Consider the following 19734-nt stretch of genomic DNA (forward strand, 5'->3'; position numbering starts at 1 on the left):
GCTATCGGGGGAGGTCCCAGTTGACTGGCGGCTAGCCAATGTGACGCCCATCTATAAGAAGGGCCGGAGGGCAGACCCGGGGAACTATAGGCCTGTCAGTTTGACCTCAGTGCCAGGAAAGCTCATGGAGCAGATTATCTTGAGTGTCATCACGCGGCACTTGCAGGGCAAGCAGGCGATCAGGCCCAGTCAGCATGGGTTTACGAAAGGCAGGTCCTGCTTGACGAACCTGATCTCCTTCTATGACAAAGTGACGCGCTTGGTGGATGAGGGAAAGGCTGTGGATGTGGTTTACCTTGACCTCAGTAAGGCTTTTGACACCGTTCCCCACAACATTCTCCTCAAGAAACTGGCTGCGCGGGGCTTGGACTGGCGTACGCTTCCCTGGGTTAGAAACTGGCTGGATAGCCGGGCCCAGAGAGTTGTGGTGAATGGAGTCAAATCTGGTTGGAGGCTGGTCACCAGTGGTGTCCCCCAGGGCTCGGTACTGGGGCCGGTCCTCTTTAATATCTTTATCGATGATCTGGATGAGGGCGTCCAGTGCACCCTCAGTAAGTTTGCAGATGACACCAAGCTAAGTGCGTGTGTCGATCTGCTCGAGGGCAGGAAGGCTCTGCAGGAGGATCTGGATAGGCTGGAGCGATGGGCTGAGGCCAACTGTATGAAGTTCAACAAGGCCAAGTGCCGGGTCCTGCACCTGGGGCGCAACAACCCCAAGCAGAGCTACAGGCTGGGAGATGAGTGGCTGGAAAGCTGCCTGGCAGAGAAGGACCTGGGAGTATTGGTTGATAGTCGGCTGAATATGAGCCAGCAGTGTGCTCAGGTGGCCAAGAAGGCCAACAGCATCCTGGCCTGTATAAGAAGCAGTGTGGCCAGCAGGTCTAGGGAAGTGATTGTGCCCCTGTACTCGGCTCTGGTGAGGCCGCACCTCGAGTACTGTGTTCACTTTTGGGCCCCTCGCTACAGGAAGGACATGGACGTGCTCGAGCGAGTCCAGAGAAGGGCGACCAAGCTGGTGAGGGGTCTGGAGAACAAGTCTTACGAGGAGCGGCTGAGGGAGCTGGGATTGTTCAGCCTGGAGAAGAGGACGCTGAGGGGAGACCACATCGCTCTCTATAGGTACCTTAAAGGAGGCTGTAGAGAGGTGGGGGTTGGTCTATTCTCCCACGTGCCTGGTGACAGGACGAGGGGGAATGGGCGAAAGTTGCGACAGGGGAGTTTTACGTTGGATGTTAGGAAGTACTTCTTTACCGAAAGGGTTATTAAGCATTGGAACGGGCTGCCCAGGGAGGTGGTGGAGTCACCATCCCTGGAGGTCTTTAAAAGACGTTTAGATGTAGAGCTTAGCGATATGGTTTAGTGGAGTACTTAGTGTTAGGTCGGAGGTTGGACTCGATGATCTTGAGGTCTCTTCCAACCTAGAAATCTGTGTCTGTGTCTATCCTTATGGGTCCCTTCCAACTCGGGATATTCTATGATTCTACTTGATGCTTGATTCGGTTACACTTACAGGTTTCATAATCATCTAGTCCTTTCCTACAGCACCAAAATGCACACTGTACCAATACACAGGTTAAGAATACAAATAAAAGCAAGGTCAGTATTCCTATAAACAAGTGCTTAAGCCAAGAAAAGTTGGGTAGCCAGGAGGTCATTTTGTTCCATAATTCTCGAAAACCCCACGAGGTGTCACCTTGAACTACCTTATGTAAGATCTTGGTCTTTTCCCAAATATTTTTGAGATCCGTCTCAATTCGTCCTGCCTTATTTACATACATACAGCAACTACTATTTATTAATGTGCATACTCCCCGTTGGAAGGCTAATAAAAGGTTTAGTGCCTAAAACGTTCTTATTGATTTGTTCTAGTTGCTTGCCCAAAACTATAATATGTTGTTGCAAATATTGAGACAGGGAACAAGATAAAGGATGTTGATTCCTGTAGGTCTTAGCTAGCACAATTGTATGTTAACGACCCAAAAATAAGGGAATAAAAGACCATATGCATAGATAATGGAACCAGCAAGAACTGGCTTGACTGATGAAGTCTGTCAAAGAGAGGAAAGGCCAGAAGATAAGCAGCAAGGAAGGCTTCTGGCCTTCAACAAAAGACCACCAGAGCATGCCAGATGACTGACCACCCAAGGTCATATTTGTATGCGTATTTGTACGCATACAAATAGAGATGGAACCTATGTTAATGATTCTTCGGAAACCTGATGAATATACAAGAGACTTACGGGAAATGAATATGTGTTTGTCCTACTAACATAAGCATGCTGCCAGTAACCGTTGGTGCGCAAGTTAGGTGGAGCTATCCCCCTTGTGTCCGGTGTGTGTGCACAGCGCTGAATAAACATACCTGCTTTATAACTGTTCCCAGGTTATAGTGTCTGATTTCTGCAAGTCAATACTGGTTTCCTGCTTCTGTCAGAACTTCTCCTTTGTATGGCATTTGGTAAGGCCTGCCATACAATATCTCAAAGGGGCTTAGTTTTACCAATACATATTGGTTTCTTGACAGATTTTAGCAATCTGTTCTTTTATCAAATGATTCATTTTTTCCACTTGGCCATTTGCCTGTGGCCTATGCGGAGTGTGTTGTTGCCAATCAATCCCCAGCACTTTGCTGACTTCTTGGGTCAGTTCTGCAGTGAAGTGTGGTCCCCTGTAAGATGACATTACTGAGGGTACACCAAATCTCGGTGTAATTTCATTCAACAATACTTTGGACACTTCTCTGGCTGGGGTATTCCATACCATCTGACGTCATGCTGAACAATATATAGGGGTGGCTAGCCGGGGTGGAGGGGGGGCCGGCTGCTCAGGGATAGGCTGGGCATCGGTCAACGGGTGGTGAGCAATTGCATTGTGCATCACTTATTTCGTACACATTATTACTATTAATACTATTATTATTATTGTTGTTATTCTTTTCCCTGTCTTAATAAACTGTCTTTATCTCAACTCACAGGCTTCACTTTCCCGTTTCTCTCCCCCATCCCGGAGAGGGAGGGGGGAGGGTGAGCGAACGGCTGTGTGGTGTTTGACTGCCAGCCGGGCTAAACCACAACAGTCCATTTGGCGCCCAACGTGGGGCTCGAAGGGTTGAGATATCGACAGATTTGACCAGAGTGTGTTAAACTAAAATTGGTATAAGTATTCGACCTGCTTAATAGTTGCTAGTCACAATGTTGATTGCCTTAATCTCAAGTCTGCTGTGCCTGTTTCCCAAATTGAGTTTTATAGCAAGTTACTTTCTGTATGTGCTCCCTGTCGTGCTGTTTATCCTTTCCGGGCCCTGGTTTAAGATTGTTATGGTACTGTGTGGTGTAACGATGGCTTATGAAATGATGAGATTTCTGGTCATGACCCTAACCTGGTATTTGTACTCAGCACTGTCGTCGACTCTATACTTCGGAAACCATATCTCAGAAACTATTAGCAATTACACCTATTGCCTTTTTTCGTCAGGGAGTCAATCTGTGGAGGGGACAGGGGAAGATATTTTTTCCTACCTGTTCACTCTCCCTTCCTCCTTCACCACCCTCTTATCCCCCGAGCTAGTTACGGTAGCTCTCCAAGATGTTGAATATCCTTGGGATACTCAGACCAGCATGTTCTTGTTGTTATGTCTCCTGAATGCGCTTCAGGTTTTGTTTAAGGTTAAACAACTACTTAGGAATCTCATCCGGAGATCTGTCTTGAGGCGGGATATTTGCGAGTGGCAGGGAGTGTGGGAGGATATGGGCAGGTTTCTAGGGCAGTGGGCACCTCCAGTGTTTTGGACATTCACCCCTGAACAACTGCAAAATCCTAAAAAACTGGTAGAATGCTTGAAAAAAAGGTGTCATGACTCTGGCAGTTCCAAAGTGACACAAATCACTGTGGCGTGCTGGGGTCTGGCTTGTGCCTATCGAGCTGCAATTGATGCTACTATCAACCTAGTGACAGACCCTGCGGCCGTTCCAGTCCCGGCTCCTGCAGCCGTCCCGGCTCCAGCTCCCGCAGCCGTTCCCACTCCTGTGGCTGGGTCAGAGAAACGAACTGTAGCAGTGCAAGTTGCCCCTGCAGAGGGTACTCCAACCCCTGTGGCAGACCCTGTGGCTGGGTCGGAGAAACGAACTGTAGCAGTGCAAGTTGCCCCTGTAGAAAAGGTGAAAAAATGGTATAGAGACTCAGGTCGTTTAGAACGCAGAAAGTCTTCTGCTAAGTCTGGGTCTGGAGAAGACGAGGCTGGGCCATCAAGTGTGCAGGGGGATGAAGATGAGGATGAGGATGTCAGTAAGTCAACAGTAACTACCCGAACCCTATACCAGCGTGAGCTACGAGATGTGCGAAAAGATTTTGGTCGCTGTATAGGTGAACAGCTTGTCACCTGGCTGCTCCGGTGCTGGGACACTGGAGCCAATTGTGTGGAATTAGAGGGCAGGGAAGCCAGGCGGTTGGGATCCCTTGCTAGAGATGCAAGCATTGACAAAGCAATTGGAGATGGAGCACGATCTCACAGCCTCTGGAGGCGTCTCCCGTTAGCTGTGAAGGAAAGGTATCCCTTCAAGGAAGAACTTGTATGTCTACCAGTCAAGTGGACCACCATGGAGAAGGGAATTCAGTACCTGAGGGAATTAGCCGTACGGGAAGTAATTTATAAGGACCTAGACGACGCACAAACATCCACAGATCCAGATGAAGTCCAGTGTACTCGACCCATATGGCGGAAGTTTGTACGGAATGCACCATCAATATGGGCCAGCACATTGGCAATAATAACCTGGAAAAATGGTGAAGATCCCACAGTGGGTGACATGGCTAAACAACTCCGGGAGTACGAAGGAAATCTCTCCTCTTTCCTACAGGCCTGCGTCTCGGCTGTGGAGAAACTCTCTGAAGAGTTCCACCAACTTAAAGAGGATTTATGTTCCCCCCCACCTGAACAAACCAGTGGCCACCAACTAAAAGAGAATACTTTGGAGAAACTTTTTGAAGAGGTCCACCAACTTAAAGAGAGTGTATTTTCTTCCCCACCTGTACAAACCAGCGTCTCGGCTATTAGGGGTAAACGTGCATCCGTGCAAAGAAGACAATATGGTGGTACACACCCCGCGCCACCCTGTGGTTTTACCTACGTGACCATGGAGAGGACATGAGAAAATGGGATGGAAAATCTACTGAGACCCTAGAGGCACGGGTACGTGAGTTGCAAAAGAAAACAATTGGGAGAAAGGGGTTCTCTGAAAAGTTTGCTGCTCCAACTTCTAGCAGGCAGTCTTTTAAACACAGAAATGAAGATTCTGACCAGGACTAGAGGGGCCCTGCCTCCAGCCAGGGGGAGGAAAGGGACAACCGAGTTTATTGGACTGTGTGGATTCGATGGCCTGGCACGTCTGACGCACAGAAGTATAAGGCTCTAGTAGACACCGGTGCACAATGTACTCTAATGCCATCAAGCTGTAAAGGGCCAGAGCCCATCTGTATTTATGGCGTGACAGGGGGATCCCAGCAGTTAACTGTATTGGAAGCTGAAGTGAGTCTAACCGGAAATGAGTGGCAAAAGCACCGTATTGTGACTGGCCCGGATGCTCCGTGCATCCTTGGCATAGACTATCTTAGAAGAGGATATTTCAAGGACCCAAAAGGGTTCCGCTGGGCTTTTGGCATAGCTGCCTTAGAGACAGAGGACATTAAACAGTTGTCTACCTTGCCCGGTCTCTCAGAGGACCCTTCTGTTGTGGGGTTGCTGAGGGTTGAAGAACAGCAAGTGCCAATCGCTACCACAACTGTGCACCGGCGGCAATATCGCACCAACCGAGACTCCCTGATTCCCATCCACGAGCTACTTCGTCAACTGGAGAGCCAAGGAGTGATCAGCAAGACCCATTCACCTTTTAATAGTCCCATATGGCCAGTGCGAAAGTCTAATGGTGAGTGGAGACTAACAGTGGACTATCGTGGCCTGAACGAAGTCACGCCACCACTGAGTGCTGCAGTGCCGGACATGCTAGAACTCCAGTATGAACTGGAATCAAAGGCAGCCAAGTGGTATGCCACAATTGATATTGCTAATGCATTTTTCTCCATCCCTCTAGCAGCAGAGTGCAGGCCACAGTTTGCTTTCACTTGGAGGGGAGTCCAATATACTTGGAATCGGCTGCCCCAGGGGTGGAAACACAGCCCTACCATTTGCCATGGTCTGATTCAGTCTGCGCTGGAGCAGGGGGAGGCTCCTGAACACCTGCAGTACATCGATGACATCATTGTGTGGGGTGACACTGCAGAGGAAGTTTTCGAGAAAGGGAAGAAAATAGTCCAAATCCTTCTGAAGGCCGGTTTTGCCTTCAAACAAAATAAAGTTAAAGGACCTGCACGAGAGATCCAGTTTTTAGGAATAAAATGGCAAGATGGACGTCGTCAAATCCCAATGGATGTGATCAACAAAATAACAGCTATGTCTCCACCAACTAGCAAGAAGGAAACACAAACTTTCCTAGGTGTCGTGGGGTTTTGGAGAATGCATATTCCAAATTACAGTCTGATTGTAAACCCGCTCTACCAAGTAACTCGTAAGAAGAATGCTTTTGAATGGGGCCCTGAGCAACGACAAGCCTTTGAACAAATTAAGCAGGAAATAGTTCATGCAGTAGCCCTTGGGCCAGTCCGAACAGGACCAGATGTAAAGAATGTGCTCTACACCGCAGCCGGGGAGAATGGTCCCACCTGGAGCCTCTGGCAGAAAGAACCTGGGGAAACTCGAGGTCGACCCCTGGGGTTTTGGAGTCGGGGATACAGAGGATCTGAGGCCCGCTATACTCCAACCGAAAAGGAGATATTGGCAGCATATGAGGGAGTTCGATCTGCTTCGGAAGTGGTCGGTACTGAAGTGCAGCTCCTCCTGGCACCCCGACTGCCGGTACTGGGTTGGATGTTCAAAGGAAGGGTCCCCTCTACACATCATGCAACTGATGCTACATGGAGCAAGTGGGTTGCACTGATTACTCAGCGGGCTCGAATAGGAAACCCCAGTCGCCCAGGAATCCTGGAAGTGATTATGGACTGGCCAGAAGGCAAGTACTTTGGGATATCATCAGAGGAGGAGGTGGTCCGTGCTGAAGAAGCCCCACTGTACAACAAGCTACCAGAAAATGAGAAGAAATATGCCCTGTTCACTGATGGGTCCTGTCGTATTGTGGGAAAGCATCGGAGATGGAAAGCTGCTGTATGGAGTCCTACACGACGAGTTGCAGAAGCTGCTGAGGGAGAAGGTGAATCGAGTCAGTTTGCAGAAGTGAAAGCCATTCAGCTGGCCTTAGATATTGCTGAACGAGAAAAGTGGCCAGTTCTCTATCTCTATACTGATTCATGGAGGGTAGCAAATGCCCTGTGGGGGTGGCTACAGCAATGGAAGCAGAACAACTGGGAGCGCAGGGGCAAACCCATCTGGGCTGCTGCATTGTGGCAAGATATTGCTGCCCGGGTAGAGAACCTGGTTGTAAAGGTACGCCATGTAGATGCTCATGTGCCCAAGAATCGGGCTACTGAAGAACATCAAAACAACCAGCAGGTGGATCAGGCTGCTAAGATTGAAGTGGCTCAGGTGGACCTGGACTGGCAACATAAAGGTGAATTATTTATAGCCCGATGGGCCCATGACACCTCAGGCCATCAAGGTAGAGATGCAACATACAGATGGGCTCGTGACCGAGGGGTGGACCTGACCATGGACACTATAGCACAGGTTATTCATGATTGTGAAACATGTGCTGCACTTAAACAAGCCAAACGGTCAAAGCCTCTCTGGTATGGAGGACGATGGCTGAAATACAAATATGGAGAGGCCTGGCAGATTGATTACATCACACTCCCCCAAACCCGCAACGGCAAGCGCCACGTACTTACAATGGTGGAAGCAACCACCGGATGGCTGGAAACATATCCTGTGCCCCATGCCACCGCCCGGAACACTATCCTGGGCCTTGAAAAGCAAGTCCTATGGCGACATGGCACCCCAGAAAGAATTGAGTCAGACAATGGGACTCATTTCCGAAACAACCTTATAGACACTTGGGCCGAAGAACATGGTATTGAGTGGGTGTATCACATCCCTTATCATGCACCAGCCTCCGGGAAAGTTGAACGATACAATGGACTGTTAAAGACTACACTGAAAGCAATGGGTGCTGGGACATTCAAAAATTGGGAAACACATTTGGCAAAGGCCACCTGGTTAGTCAATACTAGAGGATCTGCCAACCGAGCTGGACCTGCCCAATCAAACCTGTTACGCACTGTAGAAGGGGATAAAGTTCCTGTAGTGCACGTAAGAAACATGCTGGGTAAGACAGTCTGGGCTACTCCCGCCTCAGGAAAAGGCAAGCCCATTCGTGGGATTGCTTTTGCTCAGGGACCTGGATGCACTTGGTGGGTAATGCAAAAGAATGGGGAGGTCCGGTGTGTACCTCAAGGGGACCTAATACTGGGTGAGAATAGCCCATGAGTTGAATTGTAGTATGTTAATTATCATATAACACTGTATGTCATCGCTACCATGGTTGCTATATATCATAGATGAAAATGGTGATTAATTAGAAGGTATTGGAAAGAGTGTAACCTGAGCATGACATAAATGGTATGGAATAAGGGGTGGATATCTGTCCTGGTTTCAGTTAGGACAGAGTTAATTTTCCTCCTAGTAGCTGGTAGGGTGCTATGTTTTGGATTAGGATGAGAAGAGCGCTGATAACATGCTGATGTTTTAATTGTTGTAGAGCAGTGCTTACACCAAGCCAAGGACTTTTCAGCCTCTCTCTGTCCTGCTAGCGAGCAGGCTAGGGATGCAGCAGGAGCTGGGAGGGGACAGACCCAGGACAGCTGACCCAAACTGGCCAAAGGGGTATTCCATACCATCTGACGTCATGCTGAACAATATATAGGGGTGGCTAGCCGGGGTGGAGGGGGGGCCGGCTGCTCGGGGATAGGCTGGGCATCGGTCAACGGGTGGTGAGCAATTGCATTGTGCATCACTTATTTCGTACACTTTATTATTATTAATACTATTATTATTGTTGTTGTTGTTGTTATTCTTTTCCCTGTCTTAATAAACTGTCTTTATCTCAACTCACAGGCTTCACTTTCCCGTTTCTCTCCCCCATCCCGGAGAGGGAGGGGGGAGGGTGAGCGAACGGCTGTGTGGTGTTTGACTGCCAGCCGGGCTAAACCACAACAGTTAGTTTTACATGGGAATGCTCCTGGCCATCTGGAAAAGGTGTCTGTTAGTACCAATAGGCATCTAAACCCCCCTTTTCTTGGGAGTTTGAAAAAATCAATTTGCCACTGTTTCCCAGGAACATTTCCCTTTACTATTGTTCCCATTTGGGGTTTGACTCCTGTCTGTGGGTTATTTTTAAGACATATGACGCACTGTTTCAATACCTATCTGACAATGGTGTGCAAATTAGGTCCTATCCCTTTTGTACTTAAAAACTGATATAATATTTCAGCTCCCCAGCATGCTTTATTATGTTCTCCAATTACCATCCAACATAATATGGTATCACAATTCTTCCATCATTTATTTGTGCTAAACCTGTAGGTAACACTTTCTGTTTACATCTTCAATTAATTGAATATCGATTTTAGAATATTCTACTTCATTTTCTAAGGCTTTTGTTAATGCCTGGTTTTTCTGTTCCTGGTACTAGTGCCAAAATTTGACTCTCAGATGCCTGTTCTGCTGCCCCTTTGGCTTCTGTGTCAGCCAATCTATTTCCTCTTTCAATATCAGTATCCCCTGTTTGATGTCCTTTACAGTGCATAATGGCAACTTTAATAGGCAGGTATACCGCTTGGAGTAACTTCAGTATCTCTTCTGCATGTTTAATTGAGGCTGATAAGAGGCCTCTCTCCTTCCAAATTGCCCCATGTGCATGCACCACACCAAAGGCATATTTCAAATCTGTCCAAATGTTAATTCTTTTCCCTTTTGCCAGCTCAGGAGCTCTTACCAAGGTGATGATTTCAGCCTTTTGGGCTGATGTTTGTTACCGCATATCCTGTGAGGCGACGTCCCTGACTTACGAAGCTGCTGCCATCTATATACCAGTCCTCCGCATCTTCTAGGGGTGAATACTTTAAGTGTGGTAAGCTGGAGTATACCGTGTCCATGGTCTTGATGCAGTCATGAATGGGTGATCTGGAAACTCTGTTACGAAGGAAGGAGACTGGGTTCACAGTATTAGTGCCAAAAATATTTGGTAAACTAATAGCCCATTATACACATTCCTTTTTTTCTTCGGTAGCTATCAGCAGGTCATCTAAGTATTGCAGCAGTGTCCCCTTTTCCTGAAGGGGTTTTCCAAGCTTCAAGATCACAGGCTGGTTGTTTCCCGAATATGGTGGGGCTGTCCTTGAACCCCTGTGGTAACATAGTCCAAGTAAGCTGAGGTTTTCGTCCTCTATTAGGATTTTCCCATTCAAAGACAAAGAGTTTCTGGCTTTCAGCTGCCACGGGCAGGCAGAAAAAGGCATCCTTTAAATCTAGTACCGTGAACCAATCCTGACTGTTTTCTAATTTTGTCAAAAGGTTATAGGGGTTGGCCACTACAGGGTATAAATCTTTTGTGATCCTATTGATGGCCCTTAAATCCTGAACTATGTGATAGAGGCCCAGTTAGAAAGGCAGATGGAACCTATTCTGACTCACGTTCTACTAAGAGTCCATATTTTAAAAAGTTATTGATTATTCCTTCCATTCCCCTTCTGTCTTCCACCTTTAGTGGGTATTGCTTTTGGCATACCTTGGGAGCATTTTCCTTTAAATCATTTTTTTTTTTTCAGGTGCTACATTCTTTGCTCTCCCAGGTATTTCTGTAGCCCAAACTCCCGGACACTTGGTTCATAATTACATCCATTCAGGGAGTTCTGCTTGGAGCTTTCTCGCCAGGAATAGATCTCAGAGTTTAATATGTTACTTCTATTTCCATTTTCTCTTGTTCAAAAGAAATTTTTGCATCCATTTTTTCCAGCAAGTCCCTTCCTAATAAGGGCCTTGGCAAATTGGGAAAGTATAAAAATTGATGTATTCCAATCATTTTTCCCAATTTAATTTTCAAGCATTGCAAAAAAAAACCCAAACAAACAAAAAACCCCACACTTTTCCTGTTGGCCAGTTGCTCCTATTACATTTACAGACCCAGCACTTTTCCAGAATCAATTTTTGGATTAACACAGAGAGGGAAGCTCCCATATCCAACCTAAAATCCATGACAACTATCTTGGGCTCATCATGATCCCTCTGCCCCAGAGGGCTCACACCCGTGATTTTGAAATCTCAGCCTCGGGTTGAGGCGGAACTACTAACATTCCTACATCCTCTTTCCCTGCTCATTCAACTTCAAACAGCTCTGTCAAATACTACATGCCACACAACCTTTAACACCTTCAACAACCCTTTTAACACTTCCTTTATCTTTTTCCAGCCTGTACTTTAACCAAAGGCTCAGTTAGGGGCCAGCTTAATTCCATACCTTTTTCCCTCCAAGATGCTGAAACAACATATCAGTATACAACATTTCATTCCATTTTCCTTCTCTCCTCAAAAACAACATTAATATAGTCGATTGATCCATAAAGTGGCCATTTAGCTCCATCCTCAAGCTTATATAGTGGCCACCACTGATTGCAATACTTAATGAGAGTCCTCTTGCTTTCTGTGCCCCCAGTTCCGACAATACCCTTCCAATGTGCCAATATGCACCTAAGGGGGCTTTTCTTTAAAACATCTTTGTTCTGGGTATTACCCATTTCCTTGATTTCCTATCCCCCCTCTCCCCTCCTTCTCAGTCTTCTTCCAAAATGTCCCAATTCTCTGGGATTATACTCTTCTTTCCACATACAAACTTTACCATTTCAGGTTCTTGATGGGCCCTGTCCCAATCATAAATCCACGGGACTTTGGGAAAACACTTGGGACACTCAGCCTTCTGTCTTCTAGACAAGCAATACCACCTTTTTTCGCAAGCTTTACATTTCAACAAGACCCAAGCCGAGTGCCAATTTTTCTCATGTTCTTTGTTAGTAAGCCCACACACAAAACAAGGAATCACTCCTACATTTCCACCAATATCGGGGTTTAAAAAGGTATTGGGGATAGGTTGTTCCCTATCTAAGGCCACTTTCTGTCCGCCGGGTATTAAATATGCTCCTCCTAAATAAATTTGCTCTCCTCCCCTTCTTACCAAGTTCCCCCCCCTCATTCAAATATTCCTAGGACTCGAGCCTGAATCACCGAAGGAGTTACTCTCTCTGTTCTGCCAATTTGATGATGATCAGGCAGTGTCGTCCCCCCCCCCATCCCCCCTCTCTTGGGAAACTGACCAAACACCACAGTGAATATACCAAAACTTCTAGACTGTTACTTAGATAATGTTCCCACATTCCTCCTTGTCACACTCAAAACATTTAAGAACAAAAATAGGATTACAAGATACATCGCCGGGCCGGTGTATTGGGCACCACCAGTCAACGCTTGGATAAAACAGCACTTCCTTTTGATCTGTCATGCGCTTTGTTCGTCTCTGGACATTCCCCTCGCAGAGAATACAGAACCACGGATCGGAACTCTGCAGTCGCTTTGCAGCGATGCTGTGTCTCGCTCACACAGCACAATCACACAGTCGCACAAAGAGGCCCCTTGCACTTCTCATTCATACCACAGGAATATATCACTTGATACAAACAAGTCTGGTTATTGTTTTATCTCTGGCCATGTTCCTCGTGGAGTAACTCACTTCACAACAATACTTTGTCTCAAACACACACAAATGCTTTCAACATGAGACACCCAGACATCCACAAATAAGACATACAATTATTACCACTCCAGTTAATATCCCTCCAGCAGCTGCAAATATTACCCAGGTAATCTCGTCACAATTGTGAGGGGCCTGCTTACCCTTCTCCTGCTTCTTATACAGTCATTAGCAGGTCTGCAGATCTGTCCTGGCTCCCAGTACTGGGATGCAGCGGTAACCTCGGATTTGCTCGATCTACTCCCAAGATTGCTAGTGGTCGCTCTATCAGTCAGCAAATCCCTCTTGACCGCTCTATCGGTCAGCCTGTAGGGTACCTTCCTCCCATACAGGGACTATGCTGAATGCCAGATGTCTCTGTGCGGTTTACCAGCAGCCCTGGACAAGCATGGGTGTCCCCTACGAGTTTCTGGCCCCCTTTGTTAAACATACTGTTTGTCTGTGGCTTCAGGAGGTCTTTGTCTGCTCCTGAGATGAGCGGCTGGGAGTAGAGGCTCCTCTGAGGAAAATACTCGGGGAGCACCTAGGGGCATCTGCTCCACAGTCAATCCCACAGCTGAGCAGAGTGTCTTCTGCCTTGCTTGCCAAATTGACTTGTGGAAATCAGACTCTATAACTTGGGAAGGGTTATAAATCAGGTATGTTTATTCAGTGCTGCGCACACATGCCGGGCACAAGGGGGATAGCTCCACCTAACTTGCGCACCAACGGTTACTGGCAGCGTGCTTATATTAGCGGGACAAGTACATATTCATTTTATTTCCCGTAAGTCTATTGTATATTCATCAGGCCTCCGAAGAATAATTAACATATGTTCCCGCCCCTATTTGCATGCATACTGGAGTCCTTGGGTGGTTCTGCGGCGTACTCTGGTGGTCTTTTGTTAAAGGCCAGAAGTCTTCCTTGCTGCTTATCTTCTGGCCTTTCCTCTCTTTGACAGACTTCAGCAGTCAAGCCAGTTCTTGCTGGTTCCATTATCTATGCATATGGTCTTTTATTCCCTTATTTTTGGGTCGTTAACATACAATTGTGCTAGCTAAGACCTACAGGAATCAACATCCTTTATCTTGTTCCCTGTCTCATCATGAATCAGTTCAATAACACCTAAAAAGATCATGTACAATGAAGATGAGGCTATCATGATGTTTATTAAGTAGGTCAGGCTTTATCATTTGTTTGGGTGAAACTCATTTCCTACTGACATAGCAGGTTTTACAATTCTAAAGGACATTTGCTTTGCTAAAAGCAAAACAAAAATGTTATGAAGGATGCACATGTGGCCAGTTATTGATTGATAAAGAGCATGCACACTGTCTTTGATACAATTATTTGTGCAGTAGAATATATTAATAGTATAAATTCCATGATAGTTGTTCTTCAGGAACTACTAATACCTCTGTTTAAATCTCATTTTTTGCTTTTTAATCATTTTTTATCTTCAAAAATCTCAGAGCAAACCGTGCTGTGAAGGAAACACTCAGTAGTCCCTCCAGTGGGTATTTGGAACCTGTGAGTTCAAGGTGTGATGAGACAGAATCACAGAATCATCTAGGTTGGAAGAGATCTCCAGTATCACCTAGTCCAACCTCTGACCTAACACTAACAAGTCCTCCACTAAACCATATCGCTAAGCTCTACATCTAAACGTCTTTTAAAGACCTCCAGGGATGGTGACTCAACCACTTCCCTGGGCAGCCCATTCCAATGCCTAACAACCCCTTCAGTAAAGAAGTTCTTCCTAATATCCAACCTAAACCTCCCCTGGCGCAACTTTAGCCCATTCCCCCTCATCCTGTCACCAGGCACGTGGGAGAATAGACCAACCCCCACCTCTCTACAGCCTCCTTTAAGGTACCTATAGAGAGCGATGAGGTCGCCCCTGAGCCTCCTCCTCTCCAGGCTGAACAACCCCAGCTCCCTCAGCTGCTCCTCGTAAGACTTGTTCTCCAGACCCCTCACCAGCTTCGTTGCCCTTCTCTGGGCATGCTCGAGCACCTCCATGTCCTTCTTGCAGTGAGGGGCCCAAAACTGAACACTACTCGAGGTGTACTGTGTTCAGTACTCGAGACCAAACAGCAGGTAGTTTTTCGTCAGATTTGTTTTTATCTGAAGGGATGCTTTGTTCCATGCCCTCTCTACCTAGTCTTACTGCCAGCTCTGGCAGAAAATTTCTTACATTTTTGTGTTTGTTTGTTTGTTTTTCCTGCTGAAGTGAATCTACCCAAGAAAGGCTGAGCCAGCTTTGGTGCAAAGGAGGGAGGAGGACTGCCCACTCATGAGCAGGGGGTAAAAACCATCTCAATTAGCGGCAGTGAGTTGTTAGACTGGCTGGGCTGTCTCTGCTGATCTGACCTTTGGAATCCTGGCTTTCTTCACAAAAGTGCAGTTTTCAAAGAGAGCAAATTCTGTGCCTTTACAAATGAGTCCGTGACTTGAAAGTATTTTTCATGTACAGGTAGATATTGAAAAGTTTCCACATACTGGTACTTTCTATGCGTGGTTGAAAAATAAAATAATTTGTTGAAAAAAGCTAGCCTAGAAGTTTTTATAGGATTGCTTTTTTAAATCAATATCTGTGCATCTGAAAAGGAGAATGACGTTTCTGAGCAATGTCTAATTAAGTATCCATCTGTGTCTGTAAGCACCACAGCTTATTTTTCAGTGCTATGTTGTTCTCATTTAAGAAGGAAACTGTTCTTTCTCTTATGTTACCTTGAGGTCGCCTTTTCTAATAACATTGCAAGAAAAGAGAGTGACAAGAAAGGACGGGAGTTTTTCAGTACAGTCTATTTCTCTTTATGACCTATACATCTCTTGAATAGAGCTAAATCATTTTTTTTCTTCTTTGAGATGTGACTTTCCTTGGCATAGATATTTTACCCCCACAGTCTGCGTTCTTCCCTAAAGCAAAGTCTGTTTGAATCACGACAAACCTTCTTCCCCCGAGATAAATGTGCAGTTTTTTATACATATAGTAACATTAGAATTATTGCAGATGAAGCTAGGAATATCACATAAGCCAGTAGGGCAGACTTGAGTCCGTGGCATCTGGAGGTGCTGTGGAGGCTGCTGGATATCCTTGATATCATCTCTACAATCTGTGAAAACTCATGGTTTTTGGGGGAGGTTGCCGAGGACCAGAGCAAGGCAAATGCTACAAGGGGGTGCCGAGGGGTTGTGGAATCTGTCTGCAGACATGCCAGAAGTCTGACTGGACCAGGCTGTGGCCAGCCCGATCTTATGGTTCCTGCTCTGAGTGGGCAGGAGCTGGGAGCAGAGACCATCGGACCAGACCCTTTGTACAGAAACTGTCCGTGGTTCTGTGACTATCAGAATTTGGGTTGCTATAGTTTGGTATTTTTATAAAGTTACTGCAGCCTGAGTGAAGAGAGGTCCGGCATGGTTTGAGTAGTCAAAGCAAGATCGTGCATAATAATAAAAGGCTTCCTTTTGGATTTAGACTCTCAGCAAGGTCACAACATGTAGATGAAACATAATTTTTTTTGTCTGATAGACCAGCGAAATGGGACGTCAAGTACTGATGTCCTTATATTCCCTTTGGGGGCTGTGAGTAGATGATGTTCCTGGGTAGGACACTTGCAAGAAAAAAATCCCTAGTTCATTTGGGCCACCCTTTAGCTCTGTGTTGGGCTCCCCTAACTAAAAGGGTGAAGGGTGCAGAAGCTGTTCTGTAGTTACTAGCTTGAATTTTAAAATGCAGTTCTTTTGGCCAGGTTAGTATTCTTTCTGTATGTATTTGAGCAACCAAGTTTGTTCTTGCATGAGCAGAAATCACATTTCAAAGTTCCTTGGAAGGGTATTTTTCTGTTCAAAGTGTATTACCACAGCAAAAGCTGGGAGTTGCACTAGCAGATACAGTGCAAAGCCCACTGTGAATGGCTTGCCAAGAGTTATATATTCATCAAATCTCTGCTTCACTTTCATGTCTCCTAGGAAAATTATTTGGTAATGTAGATTTGCAGATGAAATATGTAGAAATAATGATTTTATTACAGCATTGGGATGCTGTTATCTCAAAGGTGTATTCATCATGTGGGTTTGTTGATACTGTGCTGTGGCCTGGTAAATAAATGGTCTCTTACGTGATATTTATTACATACATTAAATTACCATCTCCAGAAGTTCTTCTTTTAAGTTGATTTCAAGAGAATTTTTCTCAGTGCAAATATTGGAAACATTTTTCTATATATAGATTTTTTCCTTTATTTTAAACTTATTCTATTCTTTTTTTTTAATGTGAAACGGTGTTTCTACTTGTTTTTTGTTTCCTTTTTCGTATTTAGTATACCTAGAGATGTCACCCATGCCTTTCTTGTGTTGTCTGTTATTAACTAAGTTTTCTTTCCTTAACTGGTGTTTCCCATATTTATTTTCATAAATCCCTTGCATCATCCAGCATTTCATTCATTTGCCTGAAGGAGACACGACCTCTATTTTAATATTCTTTTGAAAGTGAAGTTTCAAAGTGGGTTAGGGCAGACAGCACAACCCTGAGCTTCTCACAGCATCTTCCTGAACCAGGGAAGCCTTACTCTGTACTACAGGTAGCAGCATTCACTTACAGGCAGCTTGGGCAAGATGGGGAAACACGAAGGATTGTCAGAGCATAGAAAAATCTCTCCGTACCATCCATGCTCTCTTAGGCTGCTCAAGTCCTATTTGCCCTTGTCTGCAAAAGTGCTGTTTTAAAATAGTAAAGCTTAATATTGCTTTTCCTTACGTGTCTATGCTTTTTTTTTGAACTGCCATAAATTTGTTGTTTTCTGTACTTCTAAACCCATGAACCATTTGTTCCATACAATTAATCTATGAGTGAATGTGGTGACTAAGAACTTCACTTTTTTCTTGCATTGAGTTCCAAATGAAAACTTGGGTTGAAGGCAGTGTGAAAAATTAAGATAAAATGATAAATGGTGTACTGCTAAAAATTTTTTTATAAAATCCCTGAAGGTGCTCTAAGTGCTGCTTAGTTGATAACGTGCAAGTTATTCATCAGAAAAATAGCTTGTTTTTTTTTTTGTACTTGTGCTGAAGCAATGCAATTTATTAAATTATAATTTGAAGTAAAATAGCGGTGTGGGTGGATGCTGTTTGTTGCTTGCAGCCCATACTATTTGATGCTGTTTTCCTGGTAGATTTAAGAGAAACTACGTCAGCCTGTAGGTTCTCATACAACCAGGACTTGTACGAGAGCCTTTCAAGGAGCACTGAATGGTGTTTTAGATGCTCCTGATACGTCTTTACGCATGGCTCATGTTGGTACTGTAAGTTTGTAAATTATCATAAAAACATTAGATTATAAAGTTTGGAGTCCTGATCAACTGCAAAGAGGTTTCTCATAAATATGGAAACTGAACGATGTTCTGGGCTGTCCAGGCAGATGGCTACAAGTCTGGGAGTTTTCACTCTGGCTTTGTTTATAAGTGCTAAAGTTCTTCATTAAAATGTTTAAAGGTCTAGGTAAAGAAGTTTAGCATATGTTGCTTATAATGCACTAGTTTAAATCTTTATAAAGGAAAAGTTCATAAATATTTTTTGTTTTCTGATTCGTTTTGATCTAGTGAGATGAGAAATGTTTCCTGTGATTCCAGTGCTGTTTTTCATAAGCACGTAAAAGGAAGAGTAGATTGGTGTAACAGGATGAGTTCACATGGAAAAAGTAAATGAAAAAAACCAATATGGTACTGAGCAATGCTCTCTGTGATTGAAAGCAACAAATTGATTTATTTGGGTAAATGATTCTTACTGTTCTGTTCTTGTGCAGGCTGCTGTGTTGCTGAAAACCATATCTAGTTGACCATATCTGATCTTCCAGACCGCGTGCTCCATGCTTTGAGACCAGGAGAACCTTGGTGTTCTGAAATGAAGATGGAGGCAGTGGGAAAAGCAGAAGAACTTCTCAATTCGGAAGTTCCTCTAAAGGCTTCTGAGAAGCAGGAGACCACTCCTGATGAAGACGGACCTATAGAACTGGAGCCACATCCTCAGAAGGACAGTGTGCCTGCTGCGTCAGACTCTGCAGTGCTCTCTTCAATGCCTTGCTTACTCATGGAACTGAGGCGAGACTCCTTGGAGTCTCAGCTGGCATCCACGGAGAGTGATAAGCCAACGGGTGGTCGAGTTTATGAGAGTGACTCTTCTAACCACTGCATGCTTTCCCCTTCTTCCAGTGGGCATTTGGCTGACTCAGACACATTGTCTTCCACAGAAGAGAATGAGCCCTGTCAAGCTGAAGCTGCTGTTGAGGGAGACCCTTCGGGGGTGTCTGGGGCTGCAGTTGGGAGGAAATCCAGGCGATCCAGGTCCGAAAGTGAAACTTCAACAATGGCTGCCAAGAAAAACCGACAGTCTAGCGATAAGCAGAATGGTCGAGTTACCAAGGTAAAAGGTCATCGAAGCCAAAAGCACAAAGAAAGAATCCGGCTGTTAAGACAGAAGCGGGAGGCAGCTGCTCGCAAGAAGTACAACCTGCTGCAGGACAGCAGTACCAGTGATAGTGACCTGACGTGTGACTCGAGCACGAGTTCATCAGATGATGATGAAGAGGTTTCAGGGAGCAGCAAGACAATCACTGCAGAGATACCAGGTAGAGGATGTTTTTTAAACTGAACTGTAACACATCTGACATCGTTTCTCAGCTGTCATGCTAAATTAGATGAGTGACACTTGAGAAAAACCAGGAGAACTGCAGCTCTGTAAATTTGAAGACTGCAGTATATTAACAAGATATGGGCAAATTGTAAAATCTGTTCTGAGGTTTCAGTGCACTTTTGCACGCCAACAAAGCGTAGAAATGGTAAATCGGAGGAAAGACTATTTTTGAATTCTGGAATTTTCAGATCTCTTCCTTTGTAAGCCTATATGAATTCCTGTCAGTGCTGTTAAATCCCATTAGATTGTGATAATCTAA

At 45.2% G+C, this 19734-nt stretch overlaps 1 protein-coding gene across 4 annotated transcripts in view; it reads left to right on the top strand.

Moving 5' to 3' along the window:
- The window catches only part of LOC121062937 (uncharacterized protein C18orf25-like), a 65539-nt gene that overhangs the window by 17559 nt on the left and 28246 nt on the right, over positions 1-19734 (top strand). For 3 of the 4 annotated variants that reach the window (XM_040543247.1, XM_040543249.1, XM_040543248.1), the window contains exon 2: positions 18589-19410. In XM_040543247.1, the coding sequence (XP_040399181.1) occupies positions 18687-19410 (724 nt within the window). In that variant the 5' untranslated portion in view covers positions 18589-18686. Of the gene's footprint in view, positions 1-9983; positions 10114-18588; positions 19411-19734 lie in introns of all 4 variants that reach the window. The other variant, XM_040543246.1, reaches the window with a different exon arrangement.

This window comes from Cygnus olor (assembly GCF_009769625.2).
Source record: "Cygnus olor isolate bCygOlo1 chromosome W unlocalized genomic scaffold, bCygOlo1.pri.v2 SUPER_W3, whole genome shotgun sequence".
Classification (NCBI taxonomy): domain Eukaryota; kingdom Metazoa; phylum Chordata; class Aves; order Anseriformes; family Anatidae; genus Cygnus; species Cygnus olor.